Source organism: Eschscholzia californica, unplaced genomic scaffold (genome assembly GCF_041429995.1).
Source record: "Eschscholzia californica isolate CP2 unplaced genomic scaffold, dmEscCali1.0.p SCAF_5, whole genome shotgun sequence".
Classification (NCBI taxonomy): domain Eukaryota; kingdom Viridiplantae; phylum Streptophyta; class Magnoliopsida; order Ranunculales; family Papaveraceae; genus Eschscholzia; species Eschscholzia californica.
This window is the reverse complement of record NW_028238472.1, coordinates 148,148-175,858: the sequence shown is the minus strand read 5'-3', so window position 1 is coordinate 175,858 and position 27,711 is coordinate 148,148. Positions and strand designations below refer to the sequence as shown.

General features: G+C 36.5%; 5 protein-coding genes and 1 long non-coding RNA gene across 9 annotated transcripts; 3 read left to right on the top strand and 3 right to left on the bottom strand.

Moving 5' to 3' along the window:
* Window positions 1-403: 403 nt before the first annotated feature.
* Window positions 404-4,582, top strand: LOC147535852 (nuclear poly(A) polymerase 3-like). Of its 3 annotated transcripts, none has more exons than XM_086642210.1 (11): window positions 404-459; window positions 567-820; window positions 907-984; window positions 1,549-1,656; window positions 2,179-2,241; window positions 2,372-2,533; window positions 2,618-2,731; window positions 2,929-2,991; window positions 3,105-3,398; window positions 3,580-3,744; window positions 4,046-4,582. In XM_086642210.1, the coding sequence occupies exons 2-11, from the start codon at window positions 788-790 to the stop codon at window positions 4,358-4,360; spliced, it is 1,395 nt and encodes a 464-aa protein (XP_086498336.1). In that variant the 5' UTR covers window positions 404-459; window positions 567-787; the 3' UTR covers window positions 4,361-4,582. The 3 variants fall into 3 exon arrangements, with proteins under 3 accessions (XP_086498336.1, XP_086498337.1, XP_086498338.1); XM_086642211.1 differs by having other exon boundaries at window positions 431-466; XM_086642212.1 differs by lacking the exon at window positions 404-459 and adding an exon at window positions 1,121-1,455 and having other exon boundaries at window positions 589-820.
* Window positions 4,583-5,014: 432 nt separating this feature from the next.
* LOC147535851 (putative glycerol-3-phosphate acyltransferase 2) lies at window positions 5,015-7,542 on the bottom strand. Its single transcript, XM_086642209.1, has 2 exons — window positions 6,608-7,542; window positions 5,015-6,271 (listed from the first exon to the last, which is right to left on the bottom strand). The coding sequence occupies exons 1-2, from the start codon at window positions 7,340-7,342 to the stop codon at window positions 5,297-5,299; spliced, it is 1,710 nt and encodes a 569-aa protein (XP_086498335.1). The 5' UTR covers window positions 7,343-7,542; the 3' UTR covers window positions 5,015-5,296.
* A 3,369-nt stretch (window positions 7,543-10,911) lies between these two features.
* Window positions 10,912-15,115, top strand: LOC147535850 (putative inactive DNA (cytosine-5)-methyltransferase DRM3). 2 transcript variants are annotated; one of them, XM_086640612.1, is made up of 11 exons: window positions 10,912-11,008; window positions 11,254-11,371; window positions 11,802-11,901; window positions 12,056-12,102; window positions 12,236-12,343; window positions 12,451-12,550; window positions 12,632-12,708; window positions 13,053-13,146; window positions 13,271-13,350; window positions 13,623-13,881; window positions 14,213-15,115. In XM_086640612.1, exons 2-11 carry the CDS (start codon window positions 11,261-11,263, stop codon window positions 14,239-14,241), a joined length of 1,005 nt encoding a protein of 334 aa, XP_086496738.1. In that variant the 5' UTR covers window positions 10,912-11,008; window positions 11,254-11,260; the 3' UTR covers window positions 14,242-15,115. The 2 variants fall into 2 exon arrangements, with proteins under 2 accessions (XP_086496738.1, XP_086496737.1); XM_086640611.1 differs by having other exon boundaries at window positions 13,623-15,115.
* Window positions 15,116-17,497: 2,382 nt separating this feature from the next.
* LOC147535849 (uncharacterized) lies at window positions 17,498-18,674 on the bottom strand. The gene is made up of 2 exons (XR_015225701.1): window positions 18,556-18,674; window positions 17,498-17,825 (listed from the first exon to the last, which is right to left on the bottom strand). It is a non-coding gene; the product is annotated as an uncharacterized LOC147535849 (long non-coding RNA).
* A 1,246-nt stretch (window positions 18,675-19,920) lies between these two features.
* Window positions 19,921-22,250, top strand: LOC147535848 (putative protein phosphatase 2C 47). Its single transcript, XM_086641066.1, has 4 exons — window positions 19,921-20,351; window positions 20,747-20,944; window positions 21,033-21,268; window positions 21,431-22,250. The coding sequence occupies exons 1-4, from the start codon at window positions 20,163-20,165 to the stop codon at window positions 22,008-22,010; spliced, it is 1,203 nt and encodes a 400-aa protein (XP_086497192.1). The 5' UTR covers window positions 19,921-20,162; the 3' UTR covers window positions 22,011-22,250.
* A 114-nt stretch (window positions 22,251-22,364) lies between these two features.
* Window positions 22,365-25,519, bottom strand: LOC147535847 (uncharacterized). Its single transcript, XM_086641067.1, has 7 exons — window positions 25,090-25,519; window positions 23,964-24,063; window positions 23,633-23,728; window positions 23,469-23,521; window positions 23,079-23,127; window positions 22,836-22,883; window positions 22,365-22,693 (listed from the first exon to the last, which is right to left on the bottom strand). Exons 1-7 carry the CDS (start codon window positions 25,341-25,343, stop codon window positions 22,619-22,621), a joined length of 675 nt encoding a protein of 224 aa, XP_086497193.1. The 5' UTR covers window positions 25,344-25,519; the 3' UTR covers window positions 22,365-22,618.
* Window positions 25,520-27,711: the final 2,192 nt, after the last annotated feature.

The window sequence follows — 27,711 nt, the reverse complement described above, 5'->3', positions numbered from 1 at the left end:
AAGTTAATGACAACAGTGTCACTTAAAAAAACTAAAGATCTAGTCTCTCCTACACGAAATGGTTTCTCTCACAGTATGTACGCTAGTCCAACAAGATCGATTACAGAGATAGGGCGCAGTGAACACCTATTACTTATAGTCAAAAGACACCACAGTATCCTGGTATACGCTCGGCGACATTGATTGGGTTGACCGAAACCCTATTTACTTTTAGATATTGACGGCGATAGTCATTACAAAAACATTGATGTATCCTTACGATACAAAAAACACGATAACTGCCGAAATTAAATTTTAACCTAAAGGGAGTGACCAGCACTTGGGGGGTTTATTTGGGGGTATGGGTGGGTGGTCTGGCTAGCAAATAATAACGTACCCATTAAATTTGTCGGATAATTATAAGGGGCGCCATTGGGTACTATAATTTTCCACTTTATATTCAAAACGAGAGTGCTATATGTACAAAGTCTTTGACAAATGCTTGACTTAATGAATTATTTTCACTAAAAGACAAAAATTAATCAAAGATTTTCAAAGTTTGACTTTGATGGAGACGGTTCATTTAGCATTCATCAACTTCACTGATTCAACCTAACCCCCTCTCCTCTCATTTCTCACCTTGAATTTCTCTCTCTAGATTTTTAAGGCATACGACTTATTCTGTTGGTTTGATAAACCCCACTACTGGGTATTCGATTAAGGAGGGAGGGAGGGTTCTTTAAACCCTTATCTCATTCTCCTGTTACGTTTAATTTGAATCCTGCATTTATTGAGACGTACGTACGGTATGGATGAAGAGAGAAACCACTCACTTCTTCAGGTACCCTTTTCAATAAGAGCTCATTTCTTCTTGTCTCTAATTTCTTGTTTTTGGATCCTAAATTTCATTTTCATTTGATTTTGTAGTATTTGGCAAAGGAAAGGATTGTGCCATCTGAGGAACAAGAAATGAAGAGGAGTGATGCAATTACCAAGCTCAAACAGGTTTTTTTTTTTTCTGGAACACGAGTTATATGTGTTTAGTTCATAGCTAGGATGGAGGCTCCTAGGGTTTTCTTTTGTTATTTTGTGATACTCCCACCTCTCTGGGCAGAATTAATTTTAGGAGCCTGGGCTATAGGTGAATGCTCAAGCTTTGTAAGTGGCAATGCCTTTTGGGTGGGCTTGTGGAGCCTTTGCCAAGAACAAAAACCTCGTACCTAAACCTTAACGGTTAAGGCTTGGGACATTACAGGTGGTGTCAGAGCCGAGGATGATTCTTCGTTGAGGATAGAGGGATTGTGATAGACCCACATTGCTCGTGAGAGTGTCCGGAGCCCGGGCTATAGGTTTACATTCAAGCTTAGTAAGTATCGAGGCCTTTTGAGTGGGTTCGTGAACCTTCACCAAAAACAAAACCCCGTACCTATGGGCTTAGGCCTGAGGTGGCAAAAGCGAGAACAATATCATCAACTGGTAAGGCTTGGGGCGTCACATATTTTACCTTATTTGCTTTGTAGATTCATGTTTATTTTATGAGGTTTCATTTTTGTGTTTTAATCATCTAAGGTGGTGGTGGAATGGAGTAAGAAAGTAGCTTGGCAGCGTGGGTTGTCGGTAGATCATATTACGAAAAGCTCTGGAACAATATTAACTTATGGGTCTTATGGTCTTGGTGTAAGTATTCATTCTACAATTTCCTTTTACTAGTTTAAGATCATATAATGGTGTTCAATTTTTTCAAAAAGGCGCATGAGATGTGAATCGATGTAAAGCCATAAGGCAAAATATTGGTGTACCGAATCAAAACTCATGCCTCTCTCTTTTGCAGTAGAGAGGTATGCACATCAGAAGCAGTCCATTGTCTTTCGAGTGTCAAATCTGACAAGTGTCCTTTTAAGTGTCAAATGACAGTTTCTCTTTTGAAATACTATCAATTCTTAGAATACTACATTAAAATATATGAAATTGAAGGTATACCACTTTAACACATCGAGGCACTGCGTCACGTTGCCAAATAAAACTGCATCGAGGTGGAAAAAGCTTTTTTAAAAGATTGATGGTGTTTGGATACTTATGGGTCTAGACTTCATGAAAATTAGGTGTTTTGAACATGGCTCAATTGCTTTGTTTAGTAGGCTTTCCATTCCTGATTCTGTTCCTTTTAAGCGAAACTAATGGTTCTAAATCTTCATTCAGGTACATGGACCAGATTCTGATATTGATGCTTTGTGTGTCGGTCCTTTTTTTGCCTCCATGAGTGTAAGTTCCTCTTGTTTGGGTACCTTCTTGTTTTCTTTCCCTGTATGGGAAGCTCTAATAACCACAGCAACAGATCTGAATCATTTTCCATGAATTTTACCCTTAACTTATAACTTCTTTAATTTTGTAGGAGGATTTCTTTATTGTTTTGCGCCGGATGCTTGAAAGTCGACCTGAAGTATCGGAACTTCTTTGCGTCAAGGACGCAATGGCTCCTCTATTGCGTTTGAAATTTGATGGGATCCCAATTGATCTTCCATACGTCCAACTTCAAGCACTATCTGTGCCTGATGTAAGTTTGCTATCGAGGTTCACTAATTGGTTCTTACTTGATACTTAAATTTTTTTGACCCATCAGGTGTCTGTTGTACTGCAGAATGTAGATACTCTCAATCTGTTCTGCTTAGTGAACACAGGTGGATCTCGCTGGAAATGCTTGTCAGGGATACATGCAAATATGCGTCTTCTTCAACTTGTTCCCAACTTGGAGGTATTTCATGATCTTCTGGTTACATATGGTTGGTGTGGTGGCGTATTAGCCCGTTTTAGTTAGTACATCTAGGGACGGGTCTACATAGAGGCGAGTTAGGCTATAGACGCCCCTGATTTTACGAAAACAAGTTGTTTTTCCATATGCAGTTTTTATTTCTCTCACCTTACAATGTGTTATTCAATTGATCCACTTAGAAGTTCAGATTGATGCTACGATGCCTGAAATTGTGGGCAAGAAGACGAGGAATTTACTGCAACGTAAGATATTTCCACTTGCTCAGTGATTTCTCCTTGTTATTATCTTTCCTTAGCTCTATACTAGTGATATACATAATTTGAAAATGCTAATGGAAGTCGAAATCTGTTTGCAGTTACTTGGATTTTTCGGAGGCATACATATGGCGGTTCTCACGGCATATGTATGCCGGGGATATCCTAACGAGAGCATAAATACCTTGATCTCAAAATTCTTTGAAACTTTTGCATTGTGGCCGTGGCCTAACCCAGTGATGGTGGATAATTCATTTCGGCCGGTGATTACAGAACATTCCTTTATGCCCATACAATTACCTGATGGTACTTATGATATATGTCGTTCTAATATCACAAGGAGTACATTTCAAAGGATCAGGACCGAGTTCCTTCGCGGGCATACTATGACCAGTGTAAGCTTCTTCGATTCATGAGTCATGACAATATTTTAATGCTCAGTTGCAAATTTTATGTGGAATGTTATGAAGGACGAGTCGACTTTAAGAGACTTCATTGGTTTAAAGACAATAATGTTTTGTCTATTTTTTTTGAGGAGATGAAATCGATATTAATGGATTGGTTGTGCAACTGCAGGACATTTGTGAACCAGATTTTGATTGGAGTGGCCTATTTGAACCATTTCCGTACAGCAAGAAGTACAAACGTTTTGTGCGAATTCTGCTTGCAGCTACGAGTCGGGATAAATTAGGACATTGGGTCGGTTGGGTGAAGTCACAATTCTGCATCCTCCTTCTGAAGGTCTAGATTTCTTAAAACCCTTACACACCTCGAAAGGGAAACGCAGTTTTATATTTATTTGGTTTTTATTTCTTTCATTATCTAAATCATTGGACTAAAATGGCCTCGAGATTAACCCATGTTAGTCCTTCAAACTAGTCAAGCGTCACGAACCAGAGAAAAACAAACAATTCGAAATCTGACTTTAAGTCAATTTAACCCTCGAGTCAGATTTCAGATCTGAGTTGGAAAAAACAAACACGAGTAACGATCTTTGTCTTCGTAATCAACTAACTGAGTCGTAATCCAATATTTTCTGCAGCTGGAAGAAGTACAAGGACTTTGTGATCCAAATCCTACTGAATATGTTGATTCACAAGAAGCAGAGCCGAACATTATCTTCTACTGGGGTTTGCAGCCTGGTCGAAGCTTCACGAACATAGAATCAGTCGAAGAGTACTTCAAGAAGATAGTTACTTGTGGGTATAACATCATATGTGAGAAAATGGAACTTTCGATTGTGGATTCTTCCCAGCTGCCAAAGAATTCACAATCTGATTATGACAGTGGGAAAGAATCCAAAGGCTACTGGAAGTTTCACGATGAATCTCGTAGGAGAAGAAGGCCTGCCTACTGACATCATCTTCCAGACTATTTGGTTGGATATACAGCAACAAATCAAGTAACCAAAGACCCAAATGGTGTAGTTTGAGAGTATGGTGTTTGTGGGTTCTCAAAGTTAAACCCTTAAAACTCTAGTGGATGTTTGAAAGTGTTGGAATGGAGTACAATTATTAGAAATCATGTTTAGAAAGTCTTTGGTCACTTGAATGCACCATGAAACAATTCCCCCGCTAAATTTTTTCATACAAATGTGTTCGCTCAAGAAGGTTTCCAAAAGATGTTGATAATAGATAGGGTTTCCTTCTCACTCAAATTGCAATTTTAGGTCATTCCAAGTTTTAGCAGTTTTCGATATTGTCTTTGTTTTATGAGTAAACATAAGTACGAGGTTTTTGTTTTCGGCGAAGGTTCACGAATCCACCCAAACAAACCATGGTACTTATTAACCATGAGCGTACACTTATAACCCAGGTTCAGAACACTCTTAAGAGCAATGTGAGACTATCACGATCCTCCCACTTTTAGCAGAGAGTTGTCATCAGGTCTGAAACCACTTGGGATGCTCCAACTCTTAGCAGTTGCAGATACTCTCAGATACTATCAGTTTATATTCTAACTCAAAATACTTGAAGACTCGCAGGAGTTCATGAATTTATGCAATTATATATAAGCATAGAAGAAATAATGTTAAATAAACAAATATTACAAAATGGATTACATTATTGAATGTTGACGAAATATTGTCCATGCCCCAATCTTTACACAAATATAATGAACCTTCTGTATCTCTCTATCTTATCCATCAACAACATGCATGGGAACATCTCATCTGTTAATTTAATGAACCTTCAGAATCCAACGGTCTTAAATACATACATGCAAGCTCATTAATAAAACGTGGCACTCTTACCACCATCCATTCCTCCATAGTATCCCATTCTCATCAAAGTCAACGATTTTTTACTATACCTTCATTTCCTGCCAACATCAAGTACTTATCCTTTCTTGTAAGCTTAGTACATTCATACCCTAAAGCTTGACCAAGCTCCTTTTGAACATGATTAGCAACCCTAATCCTTGACTCCTCATCATCATCATTATCTTCATCCCTACCAATATTACAGCTCGTCGACGATGATCCAGAGACTTTGTCAAGAGCTTGCATGGTGTAAGTAGGAAATGGGTTCATGAGGAAAAAAAGTGGGTCTAAACATTTGAGTCCACCAGCAGTAGTACCATAAAACATATTGACATGAACATCCATAGCAATAGGAACAATCTCATCACTCATTTCAGCAAATAATGGACTAAACCTCAATAGATAAGGTTCCCTACAAGTTGTTCCTTCTGGACAAACAATTAGGTCACCTTGACTTAACAATTTTTCCATCATTTGACCATCTTTGACTCTATCTCTTGTTAATCTAACAGTCTTAATTGGTGATAATACTTCTGAAACTCTACTCAAACTATATGTCACTGCAGTTATAGGTGTACATAGGGCTTGGGATAAGTAAAGTGGGTCCAATAATGTTCTATGGTTACACACATAAAGAATTCCTTTCTTCTTTCTTTGGGTGGATTTATCATCACACTTATTTTGGGATTTGGAGTTATGGGTAGTTGTTGAAATTGAATTTTGATGAGAAGAAGAAGAAGAGTTGTTGGGTTTTGATAAGGTATATTTTATCCCAAGGAATGATAAGATAGGACCTGAAATTTTGTAAGGTAAGAAAATGGCAACAAGGGCTCTGATTATAGCAAGGATGAAACCAAATGGGACCCATACAAAAATTGCTAAGGAATTTAGAGGTGTGGGTTTTAGGGCCAATCTACCATCATGGAAGATCAATGGCTTTGGGTATTTGTGGTTGGGTAAGTAATTCCAGCTCCTTTTATCTGCTTCACTCACTATGTACATTTCCTGCAAATAAAGGGCAATAATATTTAGTATGAGAGAGAAAAAGTAGAGATGATCATTTACTATAGTCCTCCTGTATAGAAGGAGAGACACTAGCTAGTTAATCTCACTAATCATCTAACTAGGAGAGGATTTAATACAATTAAAAAAAAAATGAAATGATACTCTGACCGACACTCGAGTCGGGAGAACCCCAACCTAGTTAGGTGGACAAGCATGATTTAGAGAGAACCAACGTTTGTTTTTTAACTCTTAATCATACTCATCCACCTAATCAAGTCGGGATTCCGTCTTAAGTGGCGGGGTGATTTTTGTAATACGATGAGAGAAAGAAGTTACCTTGCAATGAGAGAACAATGGGTGATCAAGAGGCTTGTTTAGGCTACCAATACCAACAACTTGATTATCATCATCATTGTCACCAAAAATTTCATCAAACACCACCTCTGAGGATTTCTTCTTATTCTCCATTATACCAAGATAATACCCATTAAAAACCTTCAACTCTCTACCAACAACAACTTCAATTTCCATATACTCTTTAAGAAAACTTTCAACCATAACTCTTGGAAAGTCACTAACACCCACTTTTTTCCCACCTCTCATTAGAACTTCAAAACCTTCCAACCCAACATTTTCCAAGAAAAACTTAGGCAAAACAGCTCTTCCAACCCTAAATGCATCCCTTCTAATCCCAAAAAAGGAAACAAAAACCATAATTTGAAGACCCATTTCTTCATCGACTAAACAAATAAAAGGATAAAGTAGTAAAAGAAGAAGAGCTCTTAAAAACCCACTAGCTTCAAATGCTACTAACATGAAATATGGAAACATAGATGAAGATTTCAATAATGATCCTTCCACATCAAAGATCAAAGTTTTCTTTGACAAAACTTCATTTGATTTGTGAACAAGAAATGGGTATTTTTCTAATTTGATGTGTGATGAAGATAAATGAAGATTACTCACTTTCCTATGAAGAGATGATGATTTTGGATTCCTACTTAACTTTTTAACAAGAACTCTTGAAAAAAACAGTAGAAGTGATTTGAAGGACAAGGCTTTACCAGCCATAATGAGATTACGTGAAGAATACTGTACGGATCGAGGACACGAGATCAGACGATCAACAAAAAATTCCAAGGTACTTGAAGAAATCTAAAGATATTTGTATAAGATTGTTTCTAGCTAGTTAGAGTGAAACAATCTTCTTCTTGATATCTTTTCTCCAAGTTCAATAATAAGTTTTTTTTGGAGGAATTGCTTGGTTACATATGAAGAAACATGAGCGGAGTATGAGATTTTATACAACAAGGGTCAAATAAAATACCCTTAGTTTTGAAGAATATTACAAAAATGGTATCAAGATTGCTATACCATATAGGTATCTGTACACCTGTGCTTTACCAATTTGAGGTTGTGGTTGGTGGCAGTCTGGTATTGGTGGGTTTGGGTGACGGTGCCTGTAAAATGGGTAGCTTGCCAATCGGACATTGACTTTGGGGACTTAACAAAAATCAAGAACATGCAAAAAAAAAAAAAAAAAAGAATTAGGGTTTTGGGTTAGTTGGGTGTTGGACTGTTGGCTTACTTATGTTTCTTTGTTATTTTCAACGGTTGCTTGGATTAATGGTGCAACCCTCCATCTTCCCATACATAATTAAAATTTGAGTTTTGATTACTCATCACATCAATTCACTACTATTATTTATTGTAATTATAGCAATTTCAACCCCAACCCATCTTACGTCGAAAACATTATTTTTTGATTCAGAACTTTCAGCTTAAACTCAGCCTAAAAAATTCCACTTCAACACCTCTTGAGGTTGAAACTTTGTGTACGTGAGAAGCGTGTGTAGATTTTTTATGGATGTGTGAAAAACATGTGTGATCTTGTGTGTAAGCGAAACATGTATTTGAACTATTTTCGAAATAATTTTTTTTTTTTAATTTCGGATAATTATACGGAGACCGGCACGTTAGTTGGATGTATTTTAATTGTTAATGAGTAGAGTTTAAAAAAATGCTTAAACTGATTAAAATTTTAAAAAGAAAAAAAATGAGCAGATATAGCCGTTGGATTTGGGGCTCGGGGCCAATCGACAGTGATTGGAGTGCCCTGCTGAGGCCAAAAGTTTGAATTTTGACCTCATTCGGACACAGGTTAGAATTGCTCTTAGATATTCATGGCTTTTAGTACAGAGTGTTTTATATTTTGCCCCGCATGTTACTTTCTACGCAAAACTATCTTAGCAAGTAACTAGTCATAATACAATATGTATATACATCATATACGTGAGTCGACCGTTATTTTTGCTATTTTGACCAACTACTCTAAGTATGTATGTAGAAATTAAGAGAGGTTTAGGTATTGTTTTGGGTTGAGTTGATGCATTTAAATCTAAGTCGACAACATTAATCGGTCAAACCTTCTCTCTGTGAATTTCCTAAAAAAGGAAGTAGTAGTAGTCTGAGTTATTTGGACTACTACAATTATATCAATGGTATGGGGATGGAGTGAAACTGATAACATAATGACCCATGCTTCCATCACAAAGTCAACCCACAGGCCAATCTTGAGCAAGTCGACCAAAAACCAACCAAATTTAATGCTGTAAACGCCACAGCACTTTGTTTGACCTTTTGGGAAGATTGACTGTGGAAGAACATGGATGAGGCTGAGTGGCAGTTGTGTAATTATATCTGATATTATGGGTATTTTAATATATATCATGCCAGACAAAGTCACACTGGTTTTAAGGGCAAAGAAGAATGTAGATGATGGGAAAAGAAATGAAATGACCCCTTCACATTAAGGGACTAAGGGAGTGGGGTAACTTGGGTGGCCAAGCCCTAGTAGTTCATTAACACATGAATAGTTAAGTTTATATAGAGTTCGTTTCCGTCCAAGAGAAAAGAGGACAAAAATTAGGGGATTGATGTGTGTTTCAGCAACCGTTTCAGCATATATGTACTTAACGTCACATCTTAATGCATAAATGCCAGAGTATTCATACTGTTGTTGTTATTATTGGGCATGCATGTGTTACTTTATTTGATAAAAAAATCTGAATTACGCAGAACTGTAACTGTCAATGGTGTTGACCATAGACTTGATTCCATTGGAGGACTCGTAAATCAAATTTTCGACTAAGTTTCATATTAAGAAGGTACAAAAATATGTTAGGATGGAACGGAGTATTTGTGCTTTGCCTACCAAGTTTGAAAATTTGATGCAAAAGTTGCCTTTCTCATAACTAGCCACTTAGTAGCCTCTTTTAATTTCACAACTACTTGTTTGTTTCCACATACATCTTGATCTAGTAAATTACATTAGGGTAAATGTTTCATTTTTCTTCTTACGAAGAGAACAACAATCACATCACAATTAGATTTTTAAAGACAGGCCAGGGATAAGTGTCTCAAATGTTGTACTTTGCATGAGTAACAACTCCGTCACAATAAATAAACCGCGTATCTCTTGAGTCGTTTTAATGCTATATGGAGGGAAAAATACAAGATAAGGGTTAAGGCCCAACCATTTCCCTAATACAATGACATTTTTTGTGAAGTCGTAATAATAAGACAAGTATGGGATTTTATTGAAACCCATTTCTTAGAACATGGCTACTTAATTAGTTTGGATATATGTAGGCCATTTGATGAATTTCGATGAACTAGTTATATCAACATCGTGGGGCGATGAATAACCCATGAACCTCAATATAAGTCAGACATATATTTCTCGAACTTTATTTAATTTCTCACTGTGAATTCATTGAACTAGAAGAATTTTAGTATTTTGAATAATATATATTATGACACGCATATGGATACACTCAAGATATTATGAACTATTAATAATGTGGCAAATTGTCAAGTTGGGTTCACTAGACTACTAGAGAGTGACATAAACTTGTTTTTCCCAGTCTATTGATAGTTGATGTGATAACCATGATGAGGTCCTTCCTATCCCAAACTCTTAACCTGGTTGATTTAAGGTTCTTTTGTGTGGAGACTTTATCTTTCTTTCTCATTTACACAAAAATTGGAGTAGCCATATGTGATGGGCCATGGCTAAACGGATCAGGTCCTAACCAGACCAATATATAGACTAAGGTGATTTATTTCCCAACCAAAATGAGGTATTCAGACGACAAAATCAAAAAGTGTGAAATTTGACTAGACTCAGTTCAGAACTCGATTAAGATTCTTTATTTGACTGGCTTAGGAAAAAAAACTAAGACAACATTGGCCAGTTATGCGGTCTGTTGTGAGCTTGTTCCAAGCTCCAGGCAAGCTTACCCATTTACTTAGCTAGTAGTGTGACGCTCAAAGCTTTAGCAGTTCCTTTTTGCCCCCTAGGACCAAGGCCACAGTACAAAGTTTTGTTCTTAGCGAAGACTCCACGAATCCGCCCAAAAGGCCTATACATAATCAAGTTTGAGCATACGCCAATAGCCCAGAATCCAAACACTCTTGCGAACTATCACAAGTAGGCACATGATAAGGTAGGCCGGCCCATTTCACATCACAAGTGGTAGTGAGGAACTAGTGAAGCTCATGGGCCGTTGATGATGTTGGGCCAGGTAGGAGGCCCGAACGTGAGAGACCATATATTTCTCCTGGAAAGTAAAGTAATTATGCAAGCGCGCGAAGCCTTGTGCAATTGCCACGTAACACAACATCAATTCTCACTCCTAAATTCTGTTCTAGGGTTTAGATTTCCATCTTCTTTTGGTATGTTCAAATTTCCAATTTGATTCCCTACTCGAAGTTTTAATCTGATTTCTACTAAACCCTCTTTTGTTTCTTCTTTATTAGTACTATGTTTGGGTTGAAAAAAGAATTGATTTTTTTTTTTTCTTCTAAATATCTTTTGATTCTTCCATGCATTTCTTCCTAAAATCTTCTTCCTTCCCAAAAAATGATTAGGTTGCATGTCTGTCTTAATCCTCACTTTCTTCCCTTTTTTGGTTATGAAGGACAAAAATGGGAGATAATGAAGAATCAAAAGGTAAGGTGATGGTGATAGTTAAGAGAGAGGTTGAAGTCTTGGATTTCGATGGCCCCAATAACCCAGGATCTACAAATCCAATTCAGGTATAAAATATGTACTTTATCCCCCCCCCACCCACCCACCCATTCAGAATCAAAATATATACATTTTTCGTCTTTCTATGCTTAGACCAGCTGCTATTAAAGGCATTGTTTTGGGAATGAAATTCGATTTTCAGCAAGCAATAACAATGTCATAATGTATTTACTTTACTTCAGTGTTTGGCTCGGACCGAATAGGATTGATGATAGAGATTGATTTTCTGTCTAGATTATTAGATTGACGATTCCAAAGTAAAGGGAATCATAAACACCCACCAACTCCCCAAGTTTAGTTCTTACTTTCGTTTTTATTTTTCTGACTACTATTGATTTTCGCAAAATACATTGAGATTTTGAACTCTTCACAACTTTGTGTTCTCAATTTGCCTTCATTTTGACAAGTCGCCATGTTTGCTTTCATCTATGATGCTAGGGAGCTCCTTCAGGCTCATCCCAAGGACACTTGAAATCATACTTTGTCGGAATGGGGTTCTCACCAACAATTGTCGATAGGGTCCTCGAAGAAAGTGGAGGTCGTAAGAAAAATACAAAAAACTTAACTATATATATATATATATATATATATATATATATATATACTCAGACAATCACACTGCTATATGTATGAAAAGTCAGTTCAACTTTCCATTCTTGTAGTACTTAGTGGTATTCTTTTGTTGAATCTAGGCGAAGCCAATGTCGACTTGTTACTGGAGTCTCTTTTTGCATATTCTGTGAGTAAAACTTGCTTCCATGATCTAATACCGATCCTTATTTCTTTCTGTTATTGTTATTATCGTATAGTTCTATTGATTTAGCAATTTTATGCAAAGTTAAGAACCAACTAATGTTCTTTGGAATGATTAGGATATTAAAGGATCAGGTACTGGATACCCGGGATATTCAGATAGAATCTGTAGTCATGATTCTGACGAGAGTAGTTCCGGTTTTTCCTTGGACGGTGCAGAACTGGAGGTAAAGTTTTTGCCAAATTCTGCGACTACTTAACCGTAAGAAAATGATGTTCTTCCGAACCATTCGATATAAGTTTAAAGGCTCTTACTAGTTAGTCAATGTAGCAGGAGATTGACGTGAAACCTGAAATAAACAAGGACAAAAGAAGATATTTATTAACAATGAAATTTTCGGCAAAAGAAGTCGACTTTGCAATAGAGAAACTTGGTAGGTAAAATATTTATACACTTTTCGGTAGTTTGTGATTAGTATTTAGAATTATTTATGTTCTTCGCTTCATTTTTTCAGGTGAATCTGCTCAGATCAATGAGCTTGTGGATTTCATAGTAGCTGCTCAAATTGCTGAAAGCTCGGGGAAGAAGGAGGTCGGCTCATGCACGAAATGACTGTATTATTAAAGATAGTAGCTTGCTTAAGTTTTCTAATTAAATTGCTGAAATTATCAAGTACAGTATGTAAAGTTAAGGTTTGTGAAAGCTTATTTGAGATCCTTCAAAATTGGCCATTTTATAGAAATGGACCGAATTAACGTAGAAAATATGATAGACATTGTTGCCTTGTTGGTGAAATTCCCGGACACCTTCAAATTCTAGGGTTCATGAACGACCACGGAACCGTATTAAATAACTGGAACAGATAAATCGTAACCCCTCCCTCCCCCGTCTCTTTGGAATGCATTTGAATATACTCGTTTTTAAATTTTTTCTAGGAGGAGTCGTTGTTTGATACTATGGATAGGACGCTTCGATTGCTTGAAATGGGTTTCACTGAGGATGAGATATCTTCGGCCATCGAGAAATTCGGTGAGTATCTTTCAGTGAAGTATCAAATCACTAATCGCCCCTACCAATCGTTTTAGAAAGTAAGCTTATAGTGAGTCGTTCGATAAATCTTCAAATACTACTAACTCTGCTTTCTTTCTCTCAGGTTCTGATAGTTCAGTACAGGAGCTTGCGGATTCAATATTCGCAAAAAGAATAGCGGATACCTACCCTATAAAACAAGAGGTTCTTCCTTTTACTTATTCATTAATATACCAATATATGCACCGATATTCTATCTGATTCAAGGTCTCAGTTGACTCGAGTCAGATAGGAAAATGTTTATTTCGTCTGACTAATCTGAATGGTTAATTCGGGTCGATTTTCGATCTATTAAGTCAGACAATTCAAATTCTGACAAGTAAAGATGAGTCAGATCCCGGTAATGAGAAAAACCCACCTAACTCTAGTTCTTCACTTAAGAGTTGGATGGATATGCTTCCCATCTATTTGTACAGGATCAATCAAATTTCTTCAGTATGCACCATTCATCTGGTCAAACCGACCCGACGTCTGTAGAAAGCCTCAAGGAGGAAATCGACCAATCAATCTTCAACAGTATCCACAGTTCAAATAGCGGAAATGGTTGGACATCCGTGGAAAGTCTTAGAGATGAACAAGCCAAACGTCGATCTTACGAAGCTTTACTGGCAGAAACTCAAGCATCAAGTTCAACTTCCCGGTTTGAGGAATTCGATTTCAACGATATACGGAAAGGTAAAAGGGCAAAATACGATTACGATGACTACTTAACTTTTGAACAAAAACCAACCAGTTATCCACATAGAGAGCTATATCAATCACCAGAAGAACCTGCGAACGACATAAAAATGCCAGTGCCACTCCAACTTGAAAATCGTCGCCTTCGCCAGTCACTATCTAAGCCTCCTTATTTCTTTTACGGAAATGTTCTAGACATTTCTAGAGATGACTGGACCAAAATATCGAACTTCTTATATGCCATTGCTCCAGAGTTTGTTAACACTCAGTTTTTCTCGGTGTTGAATAGAAAAGAAGGTTATATTCACAATCTACCTATTGAAAACAGATTTCACATTCTTCCAAGACCATCAATGACAATAGAAGATGCATTTCCACAAACAAAGCCGTGGTGGCCATCTTGGGACACTAGAAAACAGTTTAGTTCCATATGCTCTGAAACCAGAGGAATCTCGCAACATTGTGAACGACTGTCGAAGATTTTGACCAATTCTCAAGGGTTTCCTTCGACGGAACAGCAAATGGAAATTCTTCATCATTCCAAGATGCTGAATCTAATTTGGGTAGGAAGATATAAACTCGGCTATATCGGGCCTGAACAAGTCGAACGGATAATGGGCTTCCCGACGGACCACACCGAGATCCTTAGGTATGATGAACCGGCGGAAAGACTAAGATCGCTCAAATATAGCTTCCAAACCGATACATTGGGTTATCATCTATCTGTTTTGAAGCGGATTTTTCCACAAGGTTTGACGGTTTTATCGTTATATAGTGGTTTAGGAGGTGCAGAAGTTGCTTTGTATCGGCTTGGTATACGTCTTAAATGTGTTGTTTCGGTGGAACCTTCTGAAACAAATCGGAAGATTCTTAAGAAGTGGTGGAGTAATACAGGACAGACAGGGAAGTTGGTACAGATAGAAGATATTAGCAGGATGACTAGTAATAAGATCGAGAGTTTGATGAAAGATTTTGGAGGCTTCGACTTCATTTTCTGTCAGAATCCATGTCCTCGTGTGTCTGAAAACAGGATAATGACAGGAGGCCTTGATTACTCGATGTTTTATGAATTTGTTCGAGTTTTGCAGAGAGTAAGAGGTCCAGCTAGAAATATATTTATAAAATTGTAAGTGAAGTTTGTTTCGATCTTTTTTGTTATCGTGTTTGTTTGTTTGTTTGACTGTGTAATGGAACTCTTTTTTGTTTGTGTATAAATCTTAGTTGCTGTGTCTTTAGTTAGTTAAAAACCCTAATTATCCTAGATGATTAATTTTCAGTTAAGACATTGATGACAGGGGAGTGGGTAGGAATTAGTTGAATTAAGATTAACTTTTATAATTGTGTCTTTCTTTAATTAAAGCTTGTGATTAGTCACGGCATGGTTTAACTAATTAGTGGTGTAGTTTAAACTTCACTTAATGTTATGATTAGGAAATGCACTCGATCCACCGTAAAAGTATAATAAACTATGGGGAAAGGTTTGGGTTTTGTAAGTTTATAATTGGTGGAACCAATAATATTGGATGATTGATGCCAAATATACAGTATTAAAAATAATCATATGCATTTTATACCTTCCTCTAAGATATTACTATAGAAAAGAGTTTTTTTTTTTTTGTTAGAAAGAGTTAGGTAGACCAGAGAAGATGAGCATTGAGAAATAAAAAGGATAAAAAAAATGGGCCTAAAAAACATGGGTTAATTCCGTTTTGGCCCCCGATTTGTGACCAACTGGCCGTTTTGGCCCCTATAAGTGTCCGGCAGTTCGTTTTAGCCCCAAGGGCTAAATTTTTGACGAAATTATCCTCGGGGGCCAAAACAGAATTATTTGTGAAAAAGGTTAAAAACAAAAAAAAACCACATCACACCTTTCTTTATCATCCACCTCATCTTATCACTCCTCCACCACACCACCTCCTCTCCACCTCACCCTTCTTCTCCGGCGGAGTGTTGCCGGCCGGAATAAAAAATTCCGGCCGACCACTTTAGTAAAAAAAAAAAAATTTCTCTTTCTTCTTCTTCCTTTCTCTTTCTTCTTCCTCCTTTCTCTCTCTCTCTCTTCTTCCTCCTTTCTCTCTCTCCTCTTCTCTCTCCCTCCTCTTCTCTCTCCCTCCTATTCTCTCTCCCTCCTCTCTTTATCTCTCCCAATTTCCGGCGAAGGTAAACCTTCGCCGGAAATTTCTGGATCTGGGGTTTCAAACCCCAGATCCAGATCTCTTCGTCTGGAATCTCCCAGACGAAGAGAGGGTTCTCTTCGTCTGGGATTCCAGACGAAGAGAAGGTTCTCTTCGTCTGGGATTCCAGACGAAGAGAAGGTTCTCTTCGTCTGGGAAATCCAGACGAAGAGGAGTCTCTTCGTCTGGGATTTCCCAGACGAAGGGGATCTGGATCTGGGGAAATCCCAGATCCAGAATTTTCCGGCGAAGGATTACCTTCGCCGGAATAGAGAGAGATAAAGAGAGGAGAGAGAGAAAGGAGGAAGAAGAGAGAGAAAGGAGGAAGAAGAGAGAGGCAGAAGAGAGAGGAAGAAGAGAGAGAAAGGAAGAAGAAGAGAGAGAATTTTTTTTTTTTTTTTAAAAGTGGCCGGCCGGAATTTTTTATTCCGGCCGGCAACATCCTGTCGGAGAAGAAGGGTGAGGTGGAGAGGAGGTGGTGTGGTGGAGGAGAGATTAGATGAGGTGGACAAAACAAAAAGAAAAAATAAAAATTACAGAAATGCCACCGGGGTAGAATTGGGAGGTTGGATAAAATTTGGGGCCAAATAGGAAATTTTTGGGGCCAAAACGAACTGCCGGACACTTATGGGGGCTAAAACGGCCAGTTGGTCACAAATCGGGGGCCAAAACGGAATTAACCCAAAAAACATTAGGTGTTGTGAATTTTGGTGGAAATAGTTTATGAGTCAATGGGTATATAGACCAAAATTAATTTGATAATAGGTCTATAGACCATTCTTCTTAGATTATGGATTTTTGGTCCTTTTACAAGAAGGGTATAAAGTATGGCTAATTTATTGGGTAATACCAAATGTATCCCAAATAAAAAAACCCCGGGTTTTTTGAATTTACGAGGGTTTTAGGAAACTTTCCCAAAACCCGTGGGCGTGATTTGTGGGGGATCTTTATTCAGCCGAAACAGATTGGATACCAATCTTCATAAAGACACTTTCTCTCTCTAAACCTACTTCATTTGGGATTTCAATCGGTTTAATGTACCTTGATTTTAGGATAAATTTAGGAAAAAACGGTTAGATTCTCACGAAAATTTCTCTCTCTTCTATAATCTGTTTAGAAACAAAATCTAAACTTTCCCAAATCAATTTTCTCTCTCTTCTTTACAGATTTAATATGGAGATTTATTAGAAAAAAAAGATAGAAACAAATCATAATTTCTCTCTCCTCTAAACAGATTTGGAAATCAAATTTTCTCTTTCCTATTATCTGAATCAATCTAGGATCAATTTAGCGTGATTTGGGGGTTAATATACAAAACATATATATCACTTTCTCTCACTTAACTTTCAGTTTTGGAAATAGTATATTTTTCTGGGAACATTAAAGCAGCATTTGTTTTCGTTTTTACTCATACATAAATACAAATCGAATACAAATTATGAAACAAATACGTAAATTATGTATTATTTATGACGAATAAACCATCATTAGTCAAGTATACAACGTAATTTATCAAATGTATTTGGGTCTTGTTCAGTAAATTACACATACTTTCTATTACATAACACATAATTTCTTTTACATTACACATCGTTTACATTCTGTTACCAAAAAATCGTTTACACTATATTGTCGAAGAGCATATGTAGTCTTGAGCAGGACAAACAACATTTACACTATATTGTCGAAGAGCATATCCAAATGATTTTGCACCACCAGGAAACAAATGACCAACTTCAGTAGCAAATTCCATAAGTAACAACAAAACTGCAAAAAGAAAACATATACATTTGTTAACAAAACAAACAATTTACTAGAAACGACATGTATAATGGAATAAATTATGCATACTGTTTGTTAAACTTCATAATGTGTTAGAAGACAAACATAACGTTAGTTCGAATCACAAGGTCACTGTTATGTGAAAAAATATGTATAATGTGCAATAAATTACATATAATTTTTGGAACATTTATTGTACTATAAACGGAAACTGTTTTGTGAAAAAAGTACGCGTAAAGTACATGTACTTTATATCCAGAGAAAACAATGAATCTGAATATACCGCAAATCTGAGTCCGTCAGTGAAGATGAATCTGATCTGAAAAAAACTTCAGTAATGATTAAACGAAAATCTTAAGATACATACCACGAAAATTGAAAGATATAGAACATACCTAGATTCAATAAAACATTAAATATGATATAAAGATCAAAGATTTCATTATTGATATTAAAATTTTAGAGAGAGAGAGAGAGAGAGAAGTTTAGACTTCCATTTCAGATCTATCAAAGATGGAAATATATATTATGAGAAAGATCTACAATTGAATCGTTTTTTCAGAAATAATACATAACAATTTGATACAGTTTAAAAAATTAATTATTAGATCTTAAAAATGAATCTAAATACAAAACAGTAATATCAAATACATGAAAACAAAAACGAAATCTTACAAATGAATGTTCTCATTATGATTTTAGCAAAAATAATTACCTTCAAGAATTGATCTTCGATAAGTTTAATGGAGATGAATGTAGAGTTCTGATGTTAATAGTGGTTAAACAACTAGGTTAATGTTCTTGAAAATGAGATATACTATATTACGGTTACATATTAGATTTGTTAATATTTCTTTCATTATAATTCTGATTGGAGAGAGAAAGATGGAGACAATTAAGGAAATGATATATACATGATTATTTTGGCAAAAACGGTTACAAAATATATGGAAAGGTTATAATAGGTATTAATAAGGATTAAATATTATAGAGATTTGATATTTTTCTCGAGATGAATACAAATGGACTAGATCTCTTTTATGATGATTAATTTGGTTTTTAAATCCTTTTTAGGATTATAGAGGATTAAATCTCCTATTAGGACCCTATTTTTGGTCTATAGACTCAAAAATTAATAGTTTATCTCCAAGATTTATCTTACATAATTATAGATTGCAATGTAGATGGGGTTTGAGTGCAAAACCCCTTCGAATGTCTGTCTAAAGGTCTTTAGATGACCTTGAAAGCAAGTGGTGTCGTTATGTCAGTTGATAATAGCCGGCCTCGCTCTCATTGGGAGCATAAATGCACAAGGGCATTAGATCAGTGGTAGAGCCTGCCCATGATAATTGCATCGTTGTGGTTGGGTTGTAAGGGCTCTCAGCCACATGGATGATTCAATGTGTTCATGAACGCCTGATCCAAAGATGTAGATCATCCAAGACGCATTAACATGACATGCTCCTGCTGTTCGAATTCAAGTTTGAAACCAAACTTCTCCTCATGAGGATAGATCAGGCGATTCAGGCGAGATCGAATGTAGATTTAACTTTCTATTCTCTCGTTGAGTTTGGGGTACCACCACGACTCCTCATTTTTATTTGTCGAGAAAACTCCTCACTTCTGGAGAACACGCACACCCGTTATCAATAGATGGAAAACTAACTGTTGAACACAGGTTGAAGTTCCAACTCAATAGAAAAACGAAGCACCTAAAAATGCATCTATGTGGACCAAGAACTAAAATGATGTCATTCAATTAATGTCGTATCTTCGTGAAACATGGATATTTTATAAAAAAAGAAAGAAAAATAGAACAAGAAAATGGATTTATTAGTTTGTTGCCTCACATTATGTGGACGAAATTACCCTCACACTTTCCAAGGTCAAACAAAGCGTGTTAGCAACATGACGCGTTGATAAATGGAAGGGTAGTTTGGTCATATATAAAGTGGAAAGATGAATGCGTGACGACTTACATCAACTTTGGTGGTATCGTCACTTTTGGGCCTAAATCACACACGTGTCGGTACTCAGAGGAAAATCAACAGCTGCCGCCGGTTTCCAAGTTTTCCAAATTAGGGCTTATAAGGTCCAACTCGAGGGAAAATAATTTTCACGCACTTTTTATTTTACTCGAGAAAATTATAGAGAGAGAAAACCTGATAAATTTCGGAGTCCACAAAGAAACCCTAATTTGTGTCACAAAAGAGTTGTACAAAATCCCTAATACTTTCAACAACTTGAGTTAGGGTTCGTATTCTAGATCTTATCCTCTAATCTGGGTGTTGTTTAATTTGTGATGATATTTGTTGATCAAAGATGGTAGCAGAAGCTGAAATAATTTGTCACCAAAGCATCCAAGTTGTGGATGTTCAATATCGATGTATCGTTAAATCAACCAATATTCAGAATGTTGAAGAAATTGATGAAATTTCTGCCCCTTCTTCCGTTTTTCAGCAAATTCGAGCCTCTGTCTCAATCCCTACCGAAACTTTACGTCCTGGGGAGGTTAGTTTTCTTCTTCTCCTTCCAATGATGTTGATGATTTTATGTTGGATTAAGCTTTTTAGGGTATTTGATCTGTTTGTGTCTGATTCCTTGGTAAAAAGATCGAAACTTTAATAGAATTATACAAGTTGGCTCTAGAAATTTGTGGCTGGATCTCTTAATTGAGGAGTAATTTAGGAATTAGGGATTTTATTATATACATATATATATAATTTTCATTGTTTACATTAATTTAGGCACAACTAGATGAAGGTAATTTATTAATGGGGTATGAACTAGGTTTTGCATGTTATCAACTTTTGAATAATGGGTTATGTTGGCAAATTTTAGGGTTTTTTGTGCTTACGTTGAAGATCTGTTTAGAACTTGACATATATGGGAATTTGTTTCAGCAGGATCTGAAGTCTGGTGATACCATTTCTGATGATGCCCTTGAGTCGAGTACCTTTCAGTTTGTACCAACCATTCGTTCTGGTAGTTTTGCTGATATTGGGCCTCGAAAATCTATGGAAGATGAACACATAAAAATTGATGACTTATCCTCATACTTGGGTTCATCCTTCAAGTGTCCTAATCCTAGTGCATTTTATGGGGTAAGATTGGGCCGTGCTCTTTTTATTTGTTGCATCCCGTTTCTTGTGGATCTTGTGTTACTTATAATAGTTGTGTTGTTGATTTCAGGTGTTCGATGGACATGGAGGCTCTGAGGCCTCATCATATATGAGGCAAAATGCGATTAGATTTTTCTTTGAAGATGGTAATTTCCAGCAAATGTCTGAGGATGATGATGATTTTATGGAAGAAGTGGAGAGTACTATCCGTAAAGCATTTCTTCTGGCAGACTTAGCTTTGGCCGATGACTGCACTATTAGTAGTTCTTCAGGGACTACAGCAATTACAGCATTGATACTTGGAAGGTTCGTTTCCCTTCAAAATTCCATATCGTTAACTGGCTCTAAAAACTTTAGAATATGTACTTTTGGTATCAGATTGAAGTATTAGGTTGTAGGTTCCTATCCCTTAGCAACGCATTATGAGTTCTGCTTTTTGTATGTTCTTATTTTATTTGAATGTTGCAGGATCTTACTGGTGGCAAATACTGGTGACTGCCGAGCAGTTCTCTGCCGTAAAGGAGAGGCTATTGAGATGTCCCAAGATCACAAGCCCATACATCCACCTGAACGATTTCGAGTCGAGCAATCAGGTGGATATATTGAAGACGGGTATCTCAACGGAGTACTTTCAGTAACCCGTGCTTTGGGGGATTGGGACATGAAATTTCCAAGGGGTTCCACCTCGCCCCTTATAGCGGACCCAGAATTCCGTCAGGTCGTTCTAACAGATCAAGACGAGTTCCTCATAATTGGGTGTGATGGTATATGGGACGTAATGTCAAGTCAACATGCAGTCAGCATAGTCCGACGTGGTCTCCGAAGGCACGATGATCCAGAGAAATGTGCAAGGGACCTTGTAATGGAGGCACTCGCTCTTAACACCTTTGACAACTTAACCGTTATAGTGGTTTGCTTCTTGGCCCCTGACAAAACAGAATCATCATCGTCTCCCCAACTGCAATCGAATCGAGAGCAGAGATTAAGGTGCTGCAGCCTCTCAGCAGAGGCAATGTGCAACCTAAGAAGACTGCTGGAAGAACAGTGAAAGGAACTTGAGGATGGTTATGCTGTTTGTGGCTTGCTTCAGTGTTTTGAAAAAGCAGCTAGCAGTTTTGTAGGAGAGAGAGTTGGTGGTAGGGTTCTTGCCTTGCTTGTTTTGTATTAGGTTTAGATGTAAATTTTGTTAGGGTTATGTTTAATAGACAGAAGATGGGAAGAGAGAGTTTTGTGATGGGAATATGTCATTGATGTTATGGAAATGAAATTACTTCTGTTATTTTTCTGATATGCTTCTGTTTTTCATATACTATATATACACTATACTATACTATGTAAGTTTCCCGTGATCCGCCACCGTCTAGCACGTCTCAGTAATGTGTATAAAAATGCTATTAAACAATTGAAATATAAGTATAGGCTTTGTATTATTGATAAAATAAAATCTTCATGAAGTTACAAACAATTTTGATTATATACCATCATCCAATGATTCACATTGAAGTATGACAGAATAAAGGGTCTCTCTTGCTTAAACTGAGAAGGCCCCATATAAATGATATGGAACAAACCATTATCATTTGAGGAAAACAATCCGTGACAAATTTATGAAGTTTTTAACAGTCTTGTTCAGACGACGACAAGAGAGACATTTGTTCAAGAGCTCTTCGCGAACGTTTTGAACCTCTCTAAACCACGCATTAGTAGCTGTTCGAGAAAGGGCTTTAGTGCCTGAAAAATGTATCAAGATATAAGAGTGTGAGAACGTCTTCATAGTAGATCATATACATAACGATAGATATCATATACATAGAAATTTTATACTCTCTCCTTCATGAAGGTAATCCAATAATGTGGTTCGCAAGATACTTACCGATGCCACTGGTGTCAGAATTTGAGGAACTTCATATGAAACAGTAAGCTGGAAAAACAGAAAGAAGTGATATGAGAAAGACGAAACTTTGACATTGCATGATTTACTCTCGATTTCAGTTTCAGACGTTCTGCGGTTTCTTATTCGGCAAATACAAAAGGAATAGTAACTAAAAATTTTGGCTCCCAAAAAGATTTTAATAGTATATACAAGAAATAAACAGATTAAGAACAAAAGTCTCACTTCTACCATGCACGATGAAGGACCTTTAGGATAAAATCGGACAACTCCTCTGTCACATGAAGAAAACAATCCATCAAAATTCAAAACAAATATGATTAAAAGATCATGAGACAATTGATATACCATAAGTGTTACTTGTTAGTTTTTTCTTAATCGACTAGACTTGAACTTGGATGTCACTTATGATGTTGAAAGGTTTTTCATTACACCACGCCCGTTGTACGTGACATGCGATAGGTTTAAATTTATAACATTTCATAGAGTTCTGTCAATGTCACATGAAACAATCTAAAAATGGGTAGGTTTCTCTGCATAAATAACTAAATTAATACATATATGTGTGTGTGTGTGCGTGAAGCTGTACCATTTTCCTCATTATTATTTAAGTACCTGTTAGGTAGACCTTCTAGAGATCGCCAGTGAATTTTTTGATTTGGAATGGGCTGAAAGGAAGAGAGAACAGAAGGCATAAGCTGAAAATCCACCATACAATTTGGATAAAATTCTGGAAAGGGGAAACAGGAAGGAAATATCTCATATACTCCAGTTCTCACCTGGAAATTCCGAGCAAGCCAAGAAAACTTAATATCTTGACCAAACGCTTTGTATTTCAGTGACCAGCGTGATAAATCAGGCTTATCTTCTAGAATCTGTAAACAGTCAACCAGCATTCCTGAATGAGCTTATTTTGACGATTAGCAAATTGAAGAACAAAAACCGAAAAGGTGTGAATCTGTGATACAGACTTCTTATTTGCTGAACTTCTATTACGGAGTGAATGAATTCAACACGAACAAATCCTAGTTTTAATCGACAAACGGTTGAAGAGTAACACCATCTTCTATCTTAGTCTATCTATTAGAACAAACCTGTATACATACAAACCTTTACAGATGATATGAAGGGCATCCATTTGGGAATAGCTTCTCGATTAGAATAACAATTATAGGCAACTGAAACAGGGACATCAACCTCCATCTTAACTCTGCATGCACAAATTCTTATATTGAAGTAAATACAAGAACAAGTTTGGAGGTTCATGTTTAGAACTTTAGCTACGGATAAATTAACATCGAATAACCATCTTCATGAAAATCAGGTAGCAGAAAACATCTTGACCTAGGGGCGAAAGTTCAACTATCTTTACCAATCCAATCTAAGGGATCAAGACCCGGTACAAGAATACAAAAGATTACACTCTACTAACACTCCACGGACTTATTCTTATAACTACAATACTTAGAATAACAACCACATTACGCTCTCTATCCCTAACAAGACCTCTAAATATATGATGAGGCTACATTCGAATAAAAAACAACTCGGAACAAGCTCCCCAGCATCTTTCGCACAAACGATTCTAATATTCATGTTTCCAGGATCCAAATTATATTCAATCAAAAAGTAACATAACGACGTCGAAAATTGAACTTCCCCTACTATATGATGCATTAGGAACATTTTCGACAATTACATACACAAAATCCTATGTATTAGAATGACAACCAACCATTCTCAAGCAAACCTAACAAGCCAAATCTAAGGCCTAAAAGGGGAAACCAGTTTGTTCCTTATGAGGCCCTCTTAAAACTCTGAGATTGCTCTAGAGAGATGAGATGATTGAAAGGAATGAAGTTTGGGTTTCGGTAGGCATGAAAATAGAAATATTTGGGTCATTTGGACCAATAGGTACCCAAGATTCCAAACATAGTTAGCAACATACCCGATTACATAAAATGACTAAACCAGTTTAGAGGGATGAATTTTATCCATAGAGATGAATCCACCAAACACATTTTTAAAAATTTGGGATATTTTATAAATAACAAACAACTTAATTAAAAATGAATAAATTGTGAAATGGGTATTGTTAGAAAAGCTTTTAAATCAATTGATTCAATAAGAATGAATGGAAGAAAGTTAAGATTGATAATTCTAGACCTTACCCAATAAATAAATATACACATTTTAAGAAAATGATTAAAGTGGGGTGGGGGGGTATAGAAATTACGTGCAATCTTGCCATTCCATGATGACAGGAGAAAAGGGTTTGATGGAGGTGAAGTTTGAATTTCGATTCCTCCCATACCCATATCCATATGAGTTGTTGTTGTTTGTGAAATTCGAGCTTCTTCTACTACTAGTAGTAGTAGTAGTAGTACTGATTCGTATCGGAATGGTGTTCAAGAGTATACCCGTTTTGATTCGTTTCAAATCGGGGAGTGAAGTTGGGTTGGATAGAAATGGTGGTACAGAAGAAGCCATTGATTGCTAGAGTAGAGAGAGAAAGAAGAAGAAGAAGAGTATGTCGTCGTCTGAAATAGGAGGAGGAGGAGGGAAGCAGTAACACAAGGTGTGTGTTGTGCGGGTTTTGTGGGATTTGGTTTGCACCACCCACCACAGTACCACACCACCAGAGTTGTAAAATTTGGAGTTACCATAACACTTGATTTCGGCAACCATCTCATTACATTAGGGCACACATACCCCTCTTGTCCACACGACCACACCAAAATTTTTGGACTTTCCAATTTATTCTACAATTTTTGGGGTTATGGACCAAAAAACGGATCCTAATAAGACATTTAGTCCTCTCTAATCTTATAAAGAGTTTCAAAACCAAAATATTAATGTAGATGGATATCTAGTCCATTTATATTCATTTCGAGAGAAAACACAAATCCCTAGAATAAATAATAAATCTTATTACCTAAACTAACCTTCCTTATATATAAAAACAGATTTACCTTCAAAATCCCTAAATATCTTTTTTCATTTTTATCTCTCACCTTCTCTCTCCAGTCACGTTTCTAATCAAAGTAACATATATCTTCATTATTTTCAGTAACCGAAACATGTTTATTTTCTCTCTATCTCTCTAAATCCGAATCATCTGATAATTCTCCATTAAACTCAGAAAGCTTGTTTCATCTTCATTAGAGCAGTTGTAAACACCTCCATTAAATCAGATTTAATATTGCTTTTCAGGTAATGTTAAAGGTTTTGGTTTCTTCTTTTCTGTTTAATGTTTTTCATCTTCATCTTTAACTTTTTTCATGGATTTCATTATAATCAAATTTCTCTCTGTATCATCTAATCAAATCTTCATCATTATTTAGTATTCTCTCTCTAAGATTCATAACCGATTTTATGATGTTAATGTTAAATCCGTCTTTACAATTCATTTTATTCGATTAAGAAGTGTTTGTTTCTATGTATTTTGTTACTTTTTAGTAGTTGTAGGTTACAGATTTTGATTTTTATATCATTTTTTCAAATCTTCATCAAGGTTTCCGTACAATTTTTAATGCAGAGAAGATCTCGTACGATTTGTTATAACTGAATGCAAACGATATATAATTTAAAATAAATTACGGATCGTTTACAATAAATTACATATCATTTTTTATCCAGAGAAGATCTAGTACGATTTGGTTGTAACAGAATGTAAACGATATATAATTTACACGACATTACATGATGTCACTGAACAACATTTTACGAAAAACTACGAATACATATTTTTCTAACAGTCGTACTAGTTGTAGAACATATGAAGTGGCACTTTCCAGATTATATTATACTCCGTTTTACTTTTTTTTTTGGCAATATTTGTTTTACGGCCAAATTCTTTCATGTATTGATGTTTCGAAACTTGTACCGAGCTATCAGGCTCTTAAGTAAGAGGCTCTTAAGTACCGAGCTTTCATGTATTCTGATATTAGGTTTTCAAGCCATTACAGCTATTGACTATTTTCAGTTGCTACTCTAGAAGAAGAGATCGTACAAAAATAAAAAATTGTCCATTGTCTATGCAAGATGGCTTCTGTGTTGAAGCTTTTAAATCATTGTTTTTTTACTCTCCCTCCAGGAGCTGTACCAAAACAAGTAGCAATGGCTCCAAATTATTTTCAGGAAGAATGACTTAACAATCTATGTCACTTTTCTTCACCAAGAAGCATATCAAAAGCATCTCTCCTCCACATCATCTCTTGCCACCTCATCAGCTTTTCCGGCGAAAGTCGCCGACCAGCCAAATTTTTCAGACACCTTCAAACTTTTTTTTTTCAAGTCTCTTCCTCTTCCCCCTCCTCTTTTTTCTTCATCTTTCTCTCTAATACCTATATCTCTCTCTCTCTCTCTCTGATCTCTAAGTGTTGAGGAAACCTACTAAAGACACTATTGGTGCAGAAATTGTGATGCATGTGAAGGCTACGATGGAACTGCATTAATGGACAACATATTTCGGGTCATCTCGAAATCCAGTGTTAATAGATCTTCTATTGTCGGGCACATAGCGAAAGAGGCTCTCGAAGGTAATCTTGTGGAGACATCTAGATAAAAGCTGAAAGCCGCTAATTTTTAGCTTACTGATGTTACAAATGGGTTTTCAGAGATTTTTGCTGTTAAAGATGCCACTGAGATTACTAATATGAAGAAAGCTACATGTCTGACTTCTTCGGTGATGAAGCAGTTTGTGGTGCCCCAAGCTTGACCAGATTATTGATGAGGAAAAGAAAGTTTCACATTCATCTCTTGATATAATGTATAGGTCCTCTCCACTCATTGCCAATTGGTTCTGAGTTGGATGACCACAAACTTAACATGGTATCAGAACTAGACCCACACGTGC

Excerpts from the sequence above, each read along its gene's own strand:
- LOC147535852 (XM_086642210.1), top strand. The coding sequence starts at position 788 with ATGGATGAAGAGAGAAACCACTCACTTCTTCAG. Across the intron at positions 1,657-2,178 it reads ATGGGTCTTATGGTCTTGGT|GTACATGGACCAGATTCTGA; the intron begins GTAAGTATTCAT and ends ATCTTCATTCAG. Across the intron at positions 3,745-4,045 it reads TCTGCATCCTCCTTCTGAAG|CTGGAAGAAGTACAAGGACT; the intron begins GTCTAGATTTCT and ends TATTTTCTGCAG.
- LOC147535851 (XM_086642209.1), bottom strand. The coding sequence starts at position 7,342 with ATGGCTGGTAAAGCCTTGTCCTTCAAATCACTTCTACTGTTTTTTTCA. Across the intron at positions 6,272-6,607 it reads CATTGTTCTCTCATTGCAAG|GAAATGTACATAGTGAGTGA; the intron begins GTAACTTCTTTC and ends CTTTATTTGCAG.
- LOC147535850 (XM_086640611.1), top strand. The coding sequence starts at position 11,261 with ATGGGAGATAATGAAGAATCAAAAGGTAAGGTGATGGTGATAGTTAAG. Across the intron at positions 13,147-13,270 it reads TTCGGCCATCGAGAAATTCG|GTTCTGATAGTTCAGTACAG; the intron begins GTGAGTATCTTT and ends TCTTTCTCTCAG. Across the intron at positions 13,351-13,622 it reads CCTACCCTATAAAACAAGAG|GATCAATCAAATTTCTTCAG; the intron begins GTTCTTCCTTTT and ends CTATTTGTACAG.
- LOC147535848 (XM_086641066.1), top strand. The coding sequence starts at position 20,163 with ATGGTAGCAGAAGCTGAAATAATTTGTCACCAAAGCATCCAAGTTGTG. Across the intron at positions 20,352-20,746 it reads AAACTTTACGTCCTGGGGAG|GATCTGAAGTCTGGTGATAC; the intron begins GTTAGTTTTCTT and ends TTGTTTCAGCAG. Across the intron at positions 21,269-21,430 it reads ACAGCATTGATACTTGGAAG|GATCTTACTGGTGGCAAATA; the intron begins GTTCGTTTCCCT and ends TGAATGTTGCAG.
- LOC147535847 (XM_086641067.1), bottom strand. The coding sequence starts at position 25,343 with ATGGCTTCTTCTGTACCACCATTTCTATCCAACCCAACTTCACTCCCC. Across the intron at positions 24,064-25,089 it reads ATGGAATGGCAAGATTGCAC|AGTTAAGATGGAGGTTGATG; the intron begins GTAATTTCTATA and ends TTGTGCATGCAG. Across the intron at positions 22,694-22,835 it reads TTCTGACACCAGTGGCATCG|GCACTAAAGCCCTTTCTCGA; the intron begins GTAAGTATCTTG and ends TACATTTTTCAG.